Source organism: Eutrema salsugineum, unplaced genomic scaffold, assembly GCF_000478725.1.
Source record: "Eutrema salsugineum unplaced genomic scaffold, Eutsalg1_0 scaffold_1, whole genome shotgun sequence".
Lineage (NCBI taxonomy): Eukaryota > Viridiplantae > Streptophyta > Magnoliopsida > Brassicales > Brassicaceae > Eutrema > Eutrema salsugineum.
The window spans coordinates 8,354,469-8,373,944 of NW_006256909.1; the positions used below are offsets into that span (position 1 = coordinate 8,354,469).

At 37.6% G+C, this 19,476-nt stretch overlaps 6 protein-coding genes across 6 annotated transcripts; 4 read left to right on the forward strand and 2 right to left on the reverse strand.

The window, feature by feature from the left end:
• Positions 1–1,670: 1,670 nt before the first annotated feature.
• LOC18029883 (LRR receptor-like serine/threonine-protein kinase HSL2) lies at positions 1,671–3,293 on the forward strand. Its single transcript, XM_006413795.1, has 2 exons — positions 1,671–2,925; positions 3,013–3,293. The coding sequence occupies exons 1-2, from the start codon at positions 1,671–1,673 to the stop codon at positions 3,291–3,293; spliced, it is 1,536 nt and encodes a 511-aa protein (XP_006413858.1).
• Positions 3,294–3,732: 439 nt separating this feature from the next.
• LOC18029884 (calcium-binding protein CML42) lies at positions 3,733–4,477 on the forward strand. Its single transcript, XM_006413796.2, has one exon. The coding sequence runs from the start codon at positions 3,803–3,805 to the stop codon at positions 4,370–4,372; it is 570 nt and encodes a 189-aa protein (XP_006413859.1). The 5' UTR covers positions 3,733–3,802; the 3' UTR covers positions 4,373–4,477.
• Positions 4,478–4,551: 74 nt separating this feature from the next.
• On the forward strand, positions 4,552–6,912 carry LOC18029885 (pentatricopeptide repeat-containing protein At4g20770). The gene has a single exon (XM_024148720.1). It carries the CDS (start codon positions 4,581–4,583, stop codon positions 6,882–6,884), a length of 2,304 nt encoding a protein of 767 aa, XP_024004488.1. The 5' UTR covers positions 4,552–4,580; the 3' UTR covers positions 6,885–6,912.
• Positions 6,903–8,939, reverse strand: LOC18029887 (C-factor). Its single transcript, XM_006413797.2, has 6 exons — positions 8,657–8,939; positions 8,294–8,446; positions 8,048–8,141; positions 7,825–7,907; positions 7,488–7,641; positions 6,903–7,388 (listed from the first exon to the last, which is right to left on the reverse strand). The coding sequence occupies exons 1-6, from the start codon at positions 8,831–8,833 to the stop codon at positions 7,153–7,155; spliced, it is 897 nt and encodes a 298-aa protein (XP_006413860.1). The 5' UTR covers positions 8,834–8,939; the 3' UTR covers positions 6,903–7,152.
• A 16-nt stretch (positions 8,940–8,955) lies between these two features.
• On the reverse strand, positions 8,956–11,809 carry LOC18029886 (pentatricopeptide repeat-containing protein At4g20740). The gene has a single exon (XM_006413799.2). The coding sequence runs from the start codon at positions 11,794–11,796 to the stop codon at positions 9,589–9,591; it is 2,208 nt and encodes a 735-aa protein (XP_006413862.1). The 5' UTR covers positions 11,797–11,809; the 3' UTR covers positions 8,956–9,588.
• A 3,643-nt stretch (positions 11,810–15,452) lies between these two features.
• Positions 15,453–18,642, forward strand: LOC18029888 (probable UDP-arabinose 4-epimerase 3). The gene is made up of 10 exons (XM_006413800.2): positions 15,453–15,687; positions 16,274–16,456; positions 16,556–16,680; positions 16,846–16,959; positions 17,060–17,167; positions 17,240–17,331; positions 17,435–17,576; positions 17,656–17,750; positions 17,845–17,974; positions 18,064–18,642. Exons 2-10 carry the CDS (start codon positions 16,399–16,401, stop codon positions 18,433–18,435), a joined length of 1,236 nt encoding a protein of 411 aa, XP_006413863.1. The 5' UTR covers positions 15,453–15,687; positions 16,274–16,398; the 3' UTR covers positions 18,436–18,642.
• Positions 18,643–19,476: the final 834 nt, after the last annotated feature.

The window sequence follows — 19,476 nt, forward strand, 5'->3', positions numbered from 1 at the left end:
AAGAAACTTATTATTATATATTATTTACAGTTATGGTTGTGTTTATTAAAAATTATAAAAATTTTAGAGGAGATAATTTTTTTTTGTTGGACATTAGGTAGTCCATCTACTAAATATTTTCTTAAAATTCCGACAATTCGACAAAAAAATAAAATAAAGTATATCATACATTCTTCTACTCGTTCAAAAAAAAAAAAACCATTGCTATTCATCAAAAAATTTTAGTTACAATAGAAGTGGATTCGTGTTTAATTACACTCTTACAGATTAAAAACATTATATCATAAACGGTGTATACGCATGGTCTAATCTAGTTTTTTGATAAGCCGTTTACATGATCTTCTCAGCTTTTATACTAGCACATTCGGTTAAATGTTTTTTTTTTCCATTTTTTTTTTTGGTTTTTGAACAACACATTCGGTTAGATGTTGATTCCAAAAGAAAGCGAAACTCAGACGATATAGAACTAGTCCTCCTAAGGGCTAGGGTCATAAACTTACTCCATACATTGTGCCTTGCAAATAGCATAAACAGGCTAGTAAATTGGCCTTGGAGAAGAATGCGGAAGGAGAGATGAGGAAGAGAGCGGTGGATGAGTGGCGGAGATTGGATGAGGTCAGGAGGGAAGCAAAGAAGGGAGCAGCAGACGGAGGCTAAAGCCATGCTCAACATCCACAGATAGCAAAAAAGGTTTGTTTTTTCTTTTGTAAATCTTGACTGACTTTGATGTTCCTTATATAGTCTCATTTAATTTTGAAAACTTGCGATCATGATATTCATCATATTACATTCTAGAATATTGTCTTCGAGTGAGTTTGTTAATTCTGATAGATTTTATTGTATACCAAAGTACATACATCAGCTTAGATACCATTAATCCGATATTATATAGCAAAAGTATAAACGCTTACTCGTTCAAAAAAACCCCATTGCAATTCATCTACATATTTTTAGTTACCTAAAAAATAACAGGAATGGATTCGTGTTACAATCTTTACAAGCAAAACTATTCTAAGATCATTTTTTGTTTACAGCATATTACTCAAAATTTTAAAGATTTTCGGTCTGAGCTTTACACACACACAAATTTAGTATAAAAACTCATAAGTTGAGTTGGTTAAAGAGATGTTTGGTTTGATAGTGTAGAGGTGAACGGATTATTGATCAGTGGGCACAAACCTTATTTTATATTGTTACTACTAAATTTTAAAGACACGGTCCTGGTCATTTTCACCAATCTTGTTAAGTTTTTTTTGTGATATTCCGTATGTTGTGATTTTCCATTTTTCAAGATAATTTTGATTACAAGGTAAAACATGTCAAGATTGTATGTATATAAATTTAAAAAATTAACTAATAAAATTGATTTCTTTTTTTAATTTCCATAATATAGCTATCGTAAAACTTATTTTCCCCAAATATTTTTGAATAACCTTTCAACTTCCAAGCACACGATCACTAAAAGCATGAAGAATGGAGAAAAAAAAAGAGCATGAAAATGAGCGCGTAAATATCCTCCCACTCTGTTTCAACATAACCGCCAACACCTCAAATAACACGAAACCACCACTCTGCTTCTCTCTCCCATCACATACACACAACAACAACAACAACAACAACAACAACAGCAAAAAAGCGTTTTCTTTTCAGCACAACGAAATCATTCTCCAATGGCGTCTTCTCTCTTCTTCTTCCTCCTCACTTCACTATCATCACACTTTCTTCCTCTCTCAATACTCTCAGCGACAGTAGTCGAAGATCTCGCCAACCTCACTCCACCTCCTGATTTCAGCACCACCATTACCACAAACTGTCTTCGTGATCCACTTCTCCGTTACTGCAACAACACCTCTTCTTCTCCGATGGACATTGTCGAGATCTTCCGCTCCACAATCGTTGCAAGCCATCTCTGCAACGAGTCCAAAAACCCTAATTGCGTTGAATCCTTCCCCAAAATCAGAATCAACAGCCGCCCTAAAACCGCTGCACTCTACCTCTCTTTCGATTTCTTCTGGAAGTATTGTCCTTTAACCGTCGTCGAGATCGAGCTTGTTAATAACTCTCTCAAGACCGGTTTTCCGACAAATGTTCTGTCTTGTGCTCAGATTCGCACTCTTGATCTGAGTTACAACCAGTTCTCTGGTTTTGTTCCGGTTCAGAATCTCTCCAAATTACCAAATCTGACCCGTTTGAATCTCTCGTATAACCGATTCTCGGAGGATAAGATCTCCGATTCCGGCTTCTTCAAACGGTTTAACGCATCTAGTTTCATACAATCCGGTGTTCTTACTAATGTCAAGCGTTACAAGATGAAAGTTTTGGTCTTGCTGATTGTGTTTCCGTTAATGGTGATTTTGCTCTGTTTTTGCTTTGGGTGGATATGTCTCAAAAGACCTGATTACTTACCAAGAACGTGCCGGAGAAGCAACAAGTTCACATCTGCGATGCTCGATGCAGCGACCGATGAGTTTTCAGATCAGAAGCTTGTGAGCAAAACCAATAGAGTCGATATCTACAGAGGAACGTTAAGAGACGGGACAGAGGCAAAGATCGAGGTTTATACAGAGAAGGTTTCAAGGGAGAAAAGGCGTGAGTTCGCAGAGGAATGCGAGGCGGTTTTTAAGCTTAGACAGAAGAATTTGGTAAGAGTTTTGGGTTGGTGTAATGGCAGAAACTTGAGGGCTTTGGTTACAGAGTGGATTAATGGAGAAAATGTTGGGACTTGGTTGAGTTCTTCATCGGCTTCATCATGGAGAAGAAGGTTAAGAGTGGTTATGGGAGTTGTTGAAGGTATTTGTTATCTATCGGAACAATGGCCTGAGATTACATTTGATCTTAGCACAAGCGGTGTTTTGTTATCTGATGAGGATCAAGAACCATTGATCTCTCAATTCAAGATCGGAGATGGAAACAACTCATCAACAAGTGAGGCTCTTTTCATTCCTGAAATTATGAAATTCTTTATTGAGGTTAAAAACTAAGAAGTGTGTTTTTGTTGTTGTGTTGTTACAGATATATTCAAATTTGGATTGTTTCTTTTGGAGATGATCACAAATCTAAGACCTGATGAGGAACAAGAAGATTCAGAAAGGAGGTATCTTGAGTATATAAGAGTTCATTATCCGGATAATCTAGGCAGAGTGATTGATGAGAAGATGAAGCTTGAGGATAGATCGATGGAGCAAGTTAAGCAAGCGATTACACTTGGACTTATGTGTACTGATAAACCACCATTGAAGCAACCAAGCTTGACGCAGATTTATGACATGGTGGTTTCTTTGTATGATCATTGAGGTACTGTTTTTTAGGTTAAGAGTTATTGAAACAATTTCAGCTTTATTGTTTTGTTTTGATTTTCAATAGTTTGAATGGCTTTGTAAAGACATAGTTTTTCTTTGTGAGATTGAATTTTCTATGATTATTGAGAAAATTTGCAGAAAATTGAAACAACCCATTTTTTTAGTTGGCAAGTGGAAACGTTCCAATTAAATTCGGTAACTACTACGACGTGACATGTTTTGTATAATCAACTTGAAAGCAATTTCAGTTATAAAATAAGCAAAATAAGCCAAGAAAGTAATCCATCATTAAGACATTAATCTCTCTTAATGGGTTTGATGTCCGAATTTCATACATGGCGGGCCAGAAAAAGTCAACGCCGGCAAAAACGGACTCCTTCCCATAAACATTTTCAATTCCCCAATTGTTTCTCTTCTATAATTAGACTTTTCATCACTCGTCGATTATAATTCCAAAACGAAGAAGAAGAAGAAGAAGAAGAAGAAGAAGGAAGAAGAAGACAATGGAGAGCAACGGCGAGAATAAGAAAGTTACGATACAGTCGTCATCGTTCAGGCTTCGAAGCCCAAGCCTAAACGCTCTTCGTCTCCAACGTATCTTTGATTTGTTCGACAAAAACGGCGACGGATTCATCTCCGTCGAGGAGCTAAGCCAAGCTCTCTCCCGTCTCGGCCTCAACGCAGATATCTCCGATCTCAAATCCACCGTCGAGTCATACATCCAGCCTGGAAACACCGGTCTCAACTTCGACGATTTCTCCGCCCTCCACAAGACCCTCGACGAATCCTTCTTCGGCGGAGCAGGAGAAGACGATGATTCTTCTTCGCCGGAATCCGCCGCCGCAAACGAATCGGATCTCGCGGAGGCGTTTAAGGTGTTCGACGAGAACGGCGACGGGTTCATCTCCGCGAGGGAGTTGCAGACGGTTCTGAAGAAGCTTGGGTTGCCTGAAGGAGGAGAGATGGAGAGAGTGGAGAAGATGATCGTCTCCGTTGACCGGAATCAAGATGGTCGCGTTGACTTTTTTGAATTCAAGAACATGATGCGCACCGTCGTCATTCCTTCTTCTTGATTTCGTAAAACAAATATTTTTCCCATAAAGATTATTATTACTTTTTTTGTTCTTAATTTGTTTTCAGTTCTTTATATTCGCAGATGTAAAATTAATTTCAATTTAGATTCATGTAATGATTATTTCATTTCAATTTTAGTTTATTAATATTTTATAAAATGTTATATAAGTCGTGAGAGCTGAGCTTAGAAGTAGCTCTAAAGAGAGAATGCGTAGTGGAAGCAATCGTTACTTAGCGAATCTTTTGCGTTATTGCAGAGATGAAAGGTGTAAACTTTCCGGGAAAGTCATACATGGGTTCGCCGTTCGGACTGGATTTTCCGGCGATACTTATCTCTGTAACCGCTTACTGGATTTATACTGTGAGTGTGGTGATGGGGATTATGCACGAAACGTGTTCTACGAAATGCCTGTTAAAGATGTTTATTCATGGAACGCTTTTTTGACATTTAGTTGTAAAGTTGGGGATTTGAGGGAAGCTTGTGAGGTGTTTGATGGAATGCCTGAGAGAGATGTAGTGTCGTGGAACAACATGATTAGCGTATTGGTGCGAAAAGGGTTAGAGGAGAAAGCTTTGGTTGTTTATGAGAGGATGGTTTCTCAAGGGTTTTTGCCTTCTCGTTTCACGCTAGCTAGCGTTTTGAGCGCTTGTAGCAAGCTCTTGAATGGCGTTAACGGTATGAGATGCCACGGGATCGCTGTTAAAACCGGTCTTGACAAGAACATATTTGTTGGGAATGCATTGTTGTCTATGTATGCAAAGTGCGGGCTTATGGTGGATCATGGTGTTCGAGTCTTTGAATCTCTCCTTGAGCCTAATGAAGTCTCTTTTACAGCTGTGATTAACGGGTTAGCTCGGGAAAACAAAGTTTTGGAGGCAGTTCACATGTTCAGATCGATGTGTGAGAAAGGTGTCCAAGTGGATTCTGTTTGCTTATCTAATATTCTCAGCGTCTCTGCTCAAAGAGAGGAATGTGATAGCTCGAATGAAATCTATCGCAATGTGCTTGGGAAACAGATCCATGGTCTCGTGTTAAGGCTTGGGTTCGAAGGAGATCTTCATCTGAACAATTCGTTGCTTGAAATATATGCAAAGAGTAAAGACATGAATGGTGCAGAGATGATTTTTGCTGAGATGCGTGAAGTGAATGTTGTCTCTTGGAACATAATGATAGCTGGGTTTGGTCAAGAGTATCGAAGTGACAAATCAATTGATTATCTAAATAGAATGAGAGAGTCTGGATTTGAACCAAACGAAGTTACCTGCATTAGTGTTCTTGGAGCGTGCTTCAGTTCAGGGGACGGTAGGAGAATATTCACTAGCATGCCGCACACGAGTGTTACCGCATGGAATGCTTTTCTGTCTGGCTACTCCAAGTATGAACACTATGAGGAAGCAGTGAACCATTTCAGACACATGCAGTTTCGGAATTTGAAACCTGACAGAACCACTCTGAGTGTGATGCTAAGTTCATGCGCGAGATTGAGATTTTTGGAAGGAGGGAAACAGATCCATGGGGTAGCAATTAGGACCAATGTTTCTAAGAACAGTCACATAGTTAGTGGTCTGATTGCAGTGTACTCGGAATGCGAGAAGATGGAGATCTCTGAATGTATCTTTGATAGTTGTATAACCGAATTGGATATCGCTTGTTGGAACTCGATGATCGCAGGTCTTACTCGCAACTCGCTAGACACAAAAGCTTTAATGCTCTTCAGAAGAATGCATCAGACTGGTGTGTTGTTTCCTAATGAAACTTCATACGCTACTATGTTAGGTAGCTGTTCAAGGTTATGTAGTTTACTCCATGGAAGACAGTTTCATGGCCTGGTAGTGAAGAGCGGATATGTAAGTGACTCCTTTGTTGAAACCGCTCTTACCGATATGTATTGTAAGTGCGGTGAAATAGATTCAGCTCGGGAGTTCTTTGATACAGTGTTGATTAAAAATACTGTTCTTTGGAACGAGATGATACATGGGTATGCTCATAACGGACGAGGCGATGAAGCTGTTGGTCTGTACAGAGAGATGATTACATCGGGAGAGAAGCCCGACGAGATAACCTTTGTCTCTGTCTTGACTGCTTGTAGCCACTCAGGCCTGGTGGATACTGGGTTTGAGATACTTGGTTCGATGCAGAGAGATCATGGAATTGAACCGAAGCTGGATCATTACATATGTATAGTTGATTGTCTTGGAAGAGCTGGTAGGCTTGAAGATGCAGAGACTCTTGCAGAAGCTACACCATACAAAAGCAGCTCTGTTTTATGGGAGATTCTACTTAGTTCATGTAGAGTCCATGGAAATGTGAGCTTGGCTAGACGAGTTGCAGAGAAACTCATAAGTCTGGATCCTCAGAACTCAGCAGCTTATGTGCTGCTAAGCAACACATATAGTTCTGTGAGACAGTGGGATGACGCTGCAGCTCTTCAAGGATTGATGAACAAGAACAGAGTTCATAAGACTCCAGGTAGTAGCTGGATCACAGAGAGCATTGCAAATAGCTTGTAAAGGTAAACACAATGTAGATTACAGAAAGACCATCACATTAATTATTGAATCGTCTCAAGGAAAAAAGAGCAATTTTTTCAAGAAAAGAAAAAAGATTGGACCATCAAATTGATTGTTGAATACTCAGAAAGCTCTCAACTTTTGGACACTCACTCCAGATTATTCGACAATACTCGAAGATATAGCTCTTAATCAAGAAAGGGAAAAAAACTCGACAAGAATTCAATACAATTTGAAAGAAGTGGCCATCCCAAGCAAACAATAGAAATCACCAAGGTATCTCCTGGCCATCCCAAGCAAAGAACTTGCCGTTGTCTTGTCTCTTTGCATTGTTGATGATGTGCAATAGTTTCTCAACAGAGTACTCTTTAGTGAAAAGCTTTCCTTCGGGAACATTCCTTTGGAATGGTCGAGATAGATCAGTGTCTACTGTGCCTGGATGCAGTAGAATGCATACCACAGGGTCCTTCCTCCTACCCATCTCAACTGATACATTTTTCGTCACTGCAAAAGCAACAGTTGGGAACAGAGATTAATGGTTTTGTTTTCTCACAGTTCATACCAATAAGATCAAGACTTTCCCAAACAACAAATCTGCAGTACGTTGGTTGAGTGCGGTTTTTGAAGCCCTGTAAGAGTGCCAACCACCAAGTCTGTTATCTCCAATTGATCCAACTCGGGCGCTTAAATTGGCTACAACAGCAACTTCCCTCTCGGTTCCACTTCCTCCACCAGCCTTAAGGAGAGGCCACATATGCTACAACAAAGCCAAAAAAAAAAAAAAAAAATCTTTGTCATTCATTGAGTTCATGTTCATGCATTACTTAAGATTTACTCTCAAGCCAATTTTTCACTCTGCTTTGCATTAGAATATTGACTCTTGAGGCATAATCTAAAAACGGATCCTTCATAAAAACAAAAAGAATTAGGAGTCCCTTGCCTTCATCACTAGAATTGGACCAACCGCATTAACCTCGTAAGCAAGCATCAATGATGATTTTTCAACCTTGTTCAATGTTGTTTCTGTACTGAGATCAAAATAAACGAGACTTAAGAAACTAACTTCAGTATTCATTGAGAGAACTGAAACTAACTTCTCTCTAACACGAGTAAAATAGATTCGACTGATTGATTATTCTCGTCAAATGAAAGATTACTCATACCTGGCTGCAATACACCAGGAATGGAGAGTATACCAGTTGCATTTATAAGCAGGTTGAGAGAACCATATCTTTCTCTCACAGATTCGGCTGATTCCTAATAAACCCATGACAATTTCAGAAAAAGCATAAAAGCGCAAGAACATTTGTAGCACATCTTACACAAGTATTTAACACAACAAATTAGCCACAAGAATCACTTTGAACAACGAAAGGAGACAGATTGAAGGAAGAGAGAGACTATATAACCTCAATGGTAGTTTCATCTGTAACATCAAGCTTTTGTATCAAGAGTCTTTCAGAGAAACGGTTCTTCAAATCAGAGAGACTTGTTGCTTCTTTTGGATTTCGGCAAGTAGCAACAACATACCCTTTCTGATATTTCTCGAGCAACTGTCGTACCTAAAATAAATGTGAAATTTTTTAACTAAAGACAGCCAAATTTGGATCTAATAATGTCTTATTTCAAATGAAAAAAAAAGTTGAAAGATTCTTGAGGAGTGATTGATTGCAGTGACTCTCTCTCAAGTGGGATTTCAAAAAGCTGGAATTTTGCAGCGACAAGTAAATTTCATGATTTGGAGATAGAGATGGATTAAGAGAGAGACTCACAAATTCGAGGCCGATGCCTCTGGAAGCTCCTTGGACCATGGAAACTCCACCTTCCCAGTTAAGAGAGGAAGATGATGACGATGACGTGGCGAAACCAGCCACTCTCATTCTCCTCAGAGCCGTCGCCAACGACGGCGAAATCAGCAACGCGCCACCGCTCTTGGCCAGAGTATTCATTGAAAGAGAGTAAGATTGGATCTTTTTTCGGATGTGTGATTAAGATTAAGAAGGATGTATCATAAATGCAACCACTTTAGAACGCCATCGACACGGGAACTTAACTGCCATTTCCACAAAGATGGGGATAATAAAAAAACTCCAACTTTATTCCAATTTCTGACAATTCCATTTTTTTTATAACACAAGTTAGACATCCAAAAAAATGAAGTAATCCTGACAGTTATTGATCATGTTTAATACTTTGGAAGTGAGACTTAACAAGTGATTATATTATAACTAAAAAACAATTTTGATGTCAACAATGTCACACTAAAGATCTCATCTTCCACCAAGTTCAATAACTTCAAGCTGCAACAATGTCATTTATTCAACCCGGACTTGTAGGAACGATGGAAGAGAGATCACGGTTATGGGGTTGCAATACCCGAGCCATTACAACTTCAGATTCTGAAGACCATTGATTTGTAAGTCTCGGTCTATGACTCTCAACCCAAAGCTCGGGAGGTGCTTCACTGCATCACCCTTGAATCCAAAGATCCAAGCTTCAGCAACCAAGATTCTCAACCCAAAAAACATTCAACTCATGTCATCGTCGATTCATGAGAAAAGCTCCAAAACTTGCATGGTTCGGCAAACCATACCCAAGAAACATTCAACTCAGACTAATACCAAACGTCCAAAAGAGCTTATGCAGTAGTTTGGAAAAAGCACATCCACTTGGTCGCCTGTTTAGCTATGGGCAGCTGAATGATTTAGCGGTCCTCCAAACTTGAGTCATCGAGTAGTCTGCAACCTTTTGCTCTTAGTTTTGACTCAAGACCGAAAAATTTGATCCCTGAAAGCACCAAATCAGCTGTTTTCTTCTTTGTCTGCTCAATTAACATTTCATCGTAGACTATCATTTCAGCCTCTGTCATAACTTTGCGCTTCTTCAGCTCCGCAAAGACTTCTCTTGCTGCTTTTATTGTTCCATGCTTACACATACCAGAGATAATCGCACAGTATATGACTTCACTGATACAGACACCTTCCTGGTTCATCTCATCTAGTACTTCCATAACCTTCTCGGCGTTATTCACTTTGCATACATGACATACCCTTAGAGCGTACTTAAACTCCATAGGACCACTTTCAACGTTTCCCAGACATTCACGAACTAATTTCATCACCGCATCGATTTCTCCAATTTGGCAAAGTCCTTTAGTAAGGGACAAATAAGCAGACGTGGAAGGAACACACGACATCTCGATGATTTTTTCATGACATGAACAAGCTTCTTGGACGTCACCTTTCTCAACAAAACAGCTAATTGCAATACTGTACGATGATGAATCTGGTTCAAACCCATATTCCCTCATTTCAAAGAAAAGTGACAAGGACTTATGAATATTTCCCATCTTGTAAAGAGCTTCCATAAGAATGTTGTACACAGAGACACTTCCATGACCTTGAGTCTTTAGTACATCAAAGACATCTAAAGCCAATGTTCTCTTTTCTTCGTCATCACACAACAATCTGAAAAATTGTGTAAGGTAATCTGCTACAGGGTATCCTGATTCAGCAATCCGTTCTAGCAAATTCCAAAAATCACTCAGTCTCTTCATGACCACATATGCAACCATGATGGGACTTAGAGTCTCAAAATCTGGTTCTAGTTCTTCCTCAGTTGCAATTTGGAAGAGCTTATACGCTTTATCGACCTGCTTCACAGTACATAACCCTTTGATAATTGCATTGTATATCCCAAGATCAGCTATGTACCCAGAATCCACCAGATCCTTCCATAGATCGCAAGCAGATCTGACCTTCCCATCAGCTACAAATCCTTCAATTAAAACCCTGTAGATATCCCTATCAATCAAAATCTGTTTTTCCTTCATCTCCATAAACAATTCATAGCCTTTTTCAACTCTTCCATCTTTACAAAGACCCATAACAAGTGTTCCATACGCCATTACATCAGGTTTTACCTCATCACGCTTCATTTCGTCCCAAACTCGTAAACTTGCATCCATGTTCCCCTCGGAAACCAACGTCTTGATCATTGCTGTGTAAGCAAAAACGTCAGGTCTACACAAATTCTCTCTCATTCTCTGCAGAATCTCGAGCATTTCCTCCATTCTACCTGATTTGCATAGCCCTTTCACCAAGATCATGAAAGTGGTGCTTTCCTCCACCAACCCATCTTCTTTGAAATCCTCATAAACGGCTAATGCTAAATCAAAGTAGCCAGTTTTCATCAGAGCATCCATTATCCTATTATACAGAAAAACCCTAGGCTTGAATCCAAACTTCTTCATCTTCTCGTAAACGTAATAAACCCTTAAACCCCTCTTATTATCCGAATGCATCCTGATCAGAATCTCAAACTGTTTCTCAGAAGGAGGTCTTCCTTGTGAATCCATTAGCTCAGGCAACTGATCCGCGGCGCGGAAATGCCCAGTTCGATTAAGGCAATACGCAAATGCATTGTAAGCAGCGAAATCGTGTTTATACCCTTTCTGCTTACCAGCCCAATGGAAGAACTTTGCGGAAACTGCAGCATCGTTCCCTACTTTCAAAACTTCGGCGACGATACTCGGCGTTACGCGGCGGAGTTTGTTTAGCTCCGAGACCACGGAGGGTCCCCAGCGGTTACGGTTCTTGCGGAAAGCGTCGAGGACGAACCGCGCGATCGGAGATAGGCGTTCGGAGGCGGCGGAAATTGATGTGGAAGGAGACGAAGAAGAAGCTCTTTCGGAAGGGAGACGAGATTCCGGGTCCCATTTGCGGAGATCGAAAGGAATCCGGTCGGCGACGGCGTTGGAAGGTGATTGGGGTGGATCTCTCGATAGATATTGACGATTAGAGAAGAGACCACCGTGGACGACGGGGCGATTCTGCGACGGCTTACGGTGGCCGTAGAAGAAATTGGGTTTAAGAGTTTTCTCGGGGAGATTCGGAGGTTTAGGTGATTTCATGCCGATTTCTTGCTCTTTCTCTGTTCTCACTTGAATTAGTACAGCATCGCAAATGGTCCTATCTTAGTTCACTTCCAATTTGGTACGGGTCGGTTTTCAAAAATGTACAGCCTAGAAGTTATGTTGTTATGTTTCTGGTTTGGTTTGGTCTGGTTTTGGGTCAAAAAGATGATAAAGTATGTCCAACTCTCCAAACTTTCAAACAAATGGTACACCTTTAGGCTTTAACCGATAAAAATTACAATACGAATTCAATAACAAAAAATAACAAAATAATTAGAAACTATAAAAATAGCGGTAAGAGATAAACAATACACTATTTCAATTTTTTTTTTCTACCCAACTATTAAACTTACAATTATAGAAGTAGTCGCAAAACCATCCGATTCGGTATGATCGATTTGAGAAAAAATAATTTTTCTTATTTGGTTTTTTTTTTGCAAAACTATATATCCAGACATTTAGACTTCTCAAAATATAGATTAAGGGGAACTCTGTAATGCACTGTTTCAATAGTACTATATTTTTTTCGTTTTGTGATTGATAACTATCAAAATAATCTATCTCTTAACAAACAAACTTTTTGAAGTATTATTATAGCTCAAAATCAAACACAATTCTTTTAGAAGCTGCAAAATCATAAAATAAAAAATAATTAGAGGCTGCGTTATATATATAAAGGAGTCACAAAGTTTGTAGGTGACCTAACTTACGACTGAAAGAAATCACCAAATTAATTCTGAATTTAGAGTTAGGCGAGGTTTTCTCAGCTAAGCCAGTCTCTTTTTGTTTTCTTTCTAACTAAAGCTATAATATAAAACTACCAAAATTGACGTCTATTTTCGTTTCCTTTCGATTGGAAAGGATAAGAAAGTTGACCAAAATTAGGAAACTTAATATTTTAATTTAAGATCAACTAGAATAAAATACAAAATGTTTTAATTGAAAAATTAGATCGTTAAATTAGATGAACCGTTTCTAAATGTGGTATAGACGTATGGTAGGGGGTATAATCAGAATATATAAAAGGCTACCACACACACCATTCTGCCATTGACTTGAATTAGCACGAGATGCCATTTTTCAACAAACAAAATAGGAAAAATTACAATAAATCTCTAAATAGATAAATAATTTAAATAAACAATTTACGTGAATTACTATGGCAACTATCACTTGACAAATATGTGTATATTGTGAAATCAAGTCACATGACCAATTACATGATGACATGTGGCACAGCAACAAATTAACAAAAAAAAGTAAAAAACAAAAAGTAAAATAAAGCTAGAAATTAACGAAAAATAAAAAGCAAAAAGTTTTAAAATTCTGATTCTAAAATCCTAAATTTTCTCATCCAAAACCACCATGATTCCACGATTTCTAAAACAGTTTTTTTTTTTAATGTTAAGATTTTCAGAAACAACTCTTTTATCATAAAACTCACAATAACTGTTATTTTCTATCTCTTTTAAACTTCTTATTCTCATCATTTTCATCATCTCTCTCAACGTCTCTTCTCATATGGCCATATCGTCTGCTTCTCTCTCTTCTTCAATTCTTCTCCAACAGGTGAATAATGCTCTCTGTTTGAGGCTATTGAGTATTGGATGGTGAAAAGACTTCGAGTCGAAAAAGAAGAAAGACAGAGAATCGGCAGGACAATCCATACATTTGAAGAGCGTTTGAAGTTACTCTCCATGAAGAACCAAATCTGGCAGGATCTCTGAGTCTCATACCAACGAAGCCACCGCCAACAACCTCCGCACCAACCCCCAACAGGTCTTAGCGTCCGTTAAGGATCTACACAGCGTCCCTGATGCAGGACTAGATAACGTGAACCCCAGTGACGACTGTCGTGTAGTCGCGCTGCCGAAGTAGCCCAGGTGGTGGTTAGATAATTTTTTTTTACGTAAAAATTGACATGTGGGGAAGAAGCATTATGTTTATTTTTCTCTTTGTGTGTTCTTCAAATTAATCCATTTCGATAAGAGTATGTTTGATGGTTAGTCATGTCCCATGTATAGCTTCTCTCTTTTTTTCGACAGTATAGCTTATCAGTTAAGTCATTTTGATCGAAAGGTATAATAGTAAAGAACACATATTTTCAAACGAATGAGTAAACTAAATTGAGATAATTTAATTAATTTTCCATGCTTATGTAGTGATTTTTAGTTCTTGATTTGCATTCATATAATGATCCTTTTTTTGTTACATGCTGATTTTAACGTTTTTTGTTTTAACTGAATTTGTAAGATTGTTTTATATATTGGATGTAAGAAGTCATAAACTTCTCATAAAGCAGGTTAAAAATTAGGAAAAATACAAGAAAAACAAGACAGAAAGAAGTAAAAGATAAAAGTTTCAAACTAATATTTGTACCCAACAAACAAATTTAATTTTCATGTATTTCTGGTTAATCTATGGTAAGTGTGTTGATGTTTTTGATGTATCATTTCCTTCTCATAAATGAAAGTTATTTTATACATTGTAATGTGTATGTAACTGAAGTTTGGGCTTTTATGTAAGAAGATATGTTCTCGTGCTATGCACGGGGGATAATACTAGTTAAGTACTATTGTATATGTTACGTGATTATGATTCTTATATAAGATAATGTCATTATTAGTCTACGATCGATTCGTTGGCTAATCACGTTAGATGGTTAGGCAGTCGCTACAACTAGGCAGCAAAAGAATAGTTGATCACTATCGATTATACCTTTTTTTCCAAAGATAAATTAAATAATAGAAAATGAGGATTGTAACAAATGATTGCTTATTACATACAATCATTGCAATCGCATCATAATAAAAAAAACCTAATTGAAATATCCATGGAAAGAAGGAATAAACTCGTTTGGTCGAACATTCATTCGAACAACGACGACGTTATTTTTGTTTGACTTTTTTTAATTATAGTCACATTTTTTCTCGACGAGTTTAAAGTGCCATCCATAACATTAACAAGTTGGAAATAAAGAGGCTCGGTTTCGAATGATATTCTCATGTGTTCGTAACTTAATAATGTTATGAATATTCGTCTAGTTGTTTACACAAAAGCCAACCACTTTCTAGCTGAATTGAAATGACCATGGTTAATATTTTGTTATCATTTTACTTAAACCATATTAGTTTAGACCGAACCGAACCCAATTTGAATCAAGTGTGAGAATACACACGAACACTTAGAGCACCTCCAATAAAAGATTTAGGAAGAGAATTTTAGCAATAAATTAAAGAAAAAAATAAAAAAGCAAGAGAGAAATTATAGAAAGGGTTTTTAAAGTTTTTAGTTAAGAATTTTATTTTAGAGAAGTTCTACTCTTTGTCAACTCTTTATTAGTGTATCTATTTTAACAGAAACAAAAATTAAATTAAATTAATTAAATTATATTAAAATATAGAACCTCATTTTAACTGATAGAGATGGTCTTAAAATAATACTCACTAGTACAATCAACATGACACAAACTCTTCGTTAATGTGTAAAAAATCGTAGGTTTAAACATTTGAAAAAAAATACTTGAGAGTTGTGTTTTTTTTTCTTTTCTAAAAGAAATTTCTTTATGGATTTTTTTCCCAAAAAAAGAAAATAAAATTAAAAAGAAAGGAAAGACCTTAATTGAAGGGAGGAAGAGAGAGTGGAGACCAGGTCGTAGTTGTGCCTTGGTTTTGCATTGCACGTTTCTTTCCTCACTTTCTTCTTCTTCCTCCGCTTCTCCCTACTTTCTCTCTCTCTCTCTGAGTCTCTCTTACGTTCTTCTTCCTCCTTCTCTCTCTCTCTCACTCCCTTAATAACGTCGCGCGTCTCTCCTTTTCAACCATCATACAACTCTTCTTCCTCTCTCTCTCTCTCTCTCTCTCAATCCGTTTCTCGAAAAATTCTCAGGTACTCTCTCAATCTCTGTCTTTTTTCCGACAAATACGACGATTTTGTCTCTTCATTTGTTCTGTAATTGCGCAATTCTTACCCTGAATCGGATTGGTTTCTGCATTTTCCCCCCTTTTTGAAAGGAATCGGATTCTGATCAAAATTGTCGAATCGATTCCAATCGTTTGTCAATTCTGGGTTTCTTCTCATCTGTAATCCCTGAGATGGGTTTGTTCATTAAACAACGAAACTCGGTCAAATCCGTCGACTTTTCTCAGACTCTTTCTGCATTTTGTTATTTTTTCATTTTTCTCTGTTCCTGTTCTTTCTGTGACAAACATGCTCTCTGCCAAAGAACTTTTCTCTTTCCAATTAACATATAAAATTCATAAGTATATAATTAGACTTCTTGGGACATGTTCAAAATGAAAACTTTGATCTTATAATTCATAAATGTATTCAACTTTTGTCTGTCTTTTTCTTTGTTTATGATTCTTCCACCCAGGTCCCACTTCCAACAAATATTATTTTTTTCCTCTATGATATTTAAGCTTTTGGCTTGTATTCATCTGTTTAAAAATCTTTTTTTTTTTACTCCAAACAGCAATCTGCAGCAGCATGAACGTCATGTTTGCTGGCTTTTGAGTTTGTTACTAGAGTTTTGTCTCAATACCAAAGAAGATAAGACTTTTTGAGGTCCTTTGACTTCAGATTCTTCTGAATCTCCAAATGCTAAGTTTCTCTAGAGCCAGAAGCCAAGGAAGAAACACAAGACCTCTTACAGGAGGTTAGTCTAGAAGCACATATCTATTTGACAATATCGAATTTCTGAATTGTATATTATACCCACAGAAGAACAGTCTTTAATTCAATTTTGAACATTCAGGGATGGATTATTTGGAACCGAAAAGGAAGAGCAATGTCATGGGCAGGATTATATTGGTAGCTTCTCTTACAGCTTTATGCATTCTTATGCTCAAGCACGCACCGAGTTTCACATCCCCAACCGCGGTAACTCCACGATCCAATATGCTAGAATCTTTGATCTGTTTCTCTTTTCTTAATGTCTGGAAACATGTCTTCTGAATCTGGTTCTGAAATGGATCTTTTAGATAATTTTTTTTTTTGGTTATCTCAACTCTTAAGGTCTTTGCTGTAAATTGTTGTTCTCCACAGTTCTCTCGTAGCGAGGAAGGAGTGACTCATGTGTTAGTCACTGGTGGCGCTGGATATATCGGATCACATGCTGCATTGAGGCTGCTAAAGGATTCATACCGTGTAACCATTGTGGTAAAGTTTCTTTCTTTGCTGGTATTTTGGCAATCCATTGGGAAGTAGTCAAACTGCAATGTTTGGTTTTGTAAAACTTATAATTCTGTCTCACAAACAGGACAATCTTTCTCGAGGGAATCTTGGAGCAGTCAAGGTTTTACAGGGATTGTTCCCAGAAGCTGGGAGGCTTCAATTCATTTATGCCGACTTAGGAGATGCCAAAGCTGTAAGAGTCTTTTTGAGCGTTTTTCTTTGTATTTTGTATGAGCTTTGTTTTCTTAACCGAGAAAATCTCCAGGTCGATAAAATCTTCACAGAGAACGCGTTTGATGCTGTTATGCATTTTGCCGCTGTAGCATATGTTGGAGAGAGCACCCTAGATCCTCTAAAGTACAATCTCTAGCCACTGTTTTGTTCATAACAATACTGCAAGCTTGGAGTTTTTTTTGTGGCTAATTTCATGTAAAGTTACTGATCAAAGCCCGTTCTGTAGGTATTACCACAACATTACATCAAACACATTAGTAGTTCTTGAAGCTGTGGCTAGACATAAAGTGAAGAAGTTGATATATTCAAGCACATGTGCCACTTATGGAGAACCTGACAAAATGCCTATCACTGAAATTACACCACAGGTACTCAAAACAGTTTCGGAAACCCTCTTTTTTCGCAATGATCATGTCTCATCAGATTTTGGCAATTATTGGTTTTCAGGTCCCGATCAACCCTTATGGAAAAGCTAAGAAGATGGCTGAAGATATGATCCTTGATTTCTCCAAGAACTCTGACATGGCGGTCATGATCCTAAGGTCAGGGTTTCGTTTTTATTGAAACCTTAGAGTCTCTGATTCTGAGCTGGTTTCATCAACCAACAATGTCTGATCATCTTTATGACTGTTACAGATACTTTAACGTGATCGGTTCAGACCCAGAAGGTAGACTAGGAGAAGCTCCAAAGCCCGAGCTACGAGAACATGGACGAATTTCAGGTGCTTGTTTTGATGCAGCTCGTGGCGTGATTCCAGGCCTGCAGGTAAAAAAAAACAACTCATCTCTCATACTCTCTATGCTTCTTCTTTATTCAACTCTTATGGATTCAAATCCGGTTTACTCTATAAACAGGTCAAAGGAACAGACTACAAAACAGGAGATGGAACCTGTGTCCGTGACTACATAGACGTTACTGATCTCGTAGATGCTCACGTGAAGGCTCTCGAGAAAGCTAAGCCAAGAAATGTGGGAATCTACAATGTAGGTACCGGGAAAGGAAGATCGGTGAAGGAGTTTGTGGAAGCTTGCAAGAAAGCGACAGGAGTAGATATCAAAGTAGATTTCTTGCCTCGACGACCTGGAGATTACGCCGAGGTTTACAGTGATCCAGCTAAGATTCTGAGAGATCTTAATTGGTCTGCTCGTTTCACTAATCTTCAAGAAAGTCTTGAAGTTGCTTGGAAGTGGCAAAAGACCCATCCCCATGGATATGCTTCTTCTTAAAAGACAAACAAAGACAAAAGTGCTCTAATTTTTTTTTTTGCATAATCTTTTTTGAGAGATTAGCTTATAGAAAGGAACTGATTTATATCACAGACTTTATACAGTTCAATAATTATATCATGGTTATTTAATACAATTTATGTAAGAATTAATCAGTGTATAGTCATTTTATACCTTCATTTACCATTTTGCTTCCTCTCAAAACTCAAAGGCATTGATTATACTGTTTATTCTTTTCTTTTTTTTTGGCTATTGGATATTATTTATTCATTTCTGTTAATTACAAAATTCACCTACTAAAAGGTGTGTGTCAAATAGTATGATAATTTATAAGTACATACATGACCGGTCGTCCTGCCTATTCTGGCATTTGAAATGTCACAAGTCCAAAAATATATTTGTGACTTTTTTTATGAACCAAATTTACACACACAATATGGCCTTTAGCCAATGATCAAAAAGTTCACAAATAAAGTCACAAATCTATGTTTTCAACCAATGTTTAAATACAGTTCAACCAATGTTTACAAAAAAAAAAATGCATTGATAGTTGAAACATCACTTGCTTAAAAAACTTATTACAGAATGGAGGGAGTATTTATTTTTGATCATTGGTTGAAATGTATTTCAAATGGATAAGAAATTATGTTTTAGTATAAAAAACAAAATTTAAATGAAAATAAATAAATAATGGGGAGTATATATCCTCTAAGCATCTAACCATAAAGAACTCCAAAACAGGCTAATCCTTTGGTCTTCAATATTTGAAGCCTTAATTTTATAGAAATTATCCATCCATACCTTTTTAAAAATTGGTGTAACAAAACTCAATCTTCCATATCGTAACTATCATTATCCACAAAACCACAACTCATTTAGCAAGCATACCCACCTCCAATCACTATCACCGGGGTTTCATCATGTCACCGATTGAGAATCAAGTAGCTGCAAACCTAAGAACCTCTTAACCAGTTCAGGGGGCCATCACTGCCTATCAGGCTTTAACCTGTGAAAAATAGTTAAAGCGATCAAAGCCAGGCC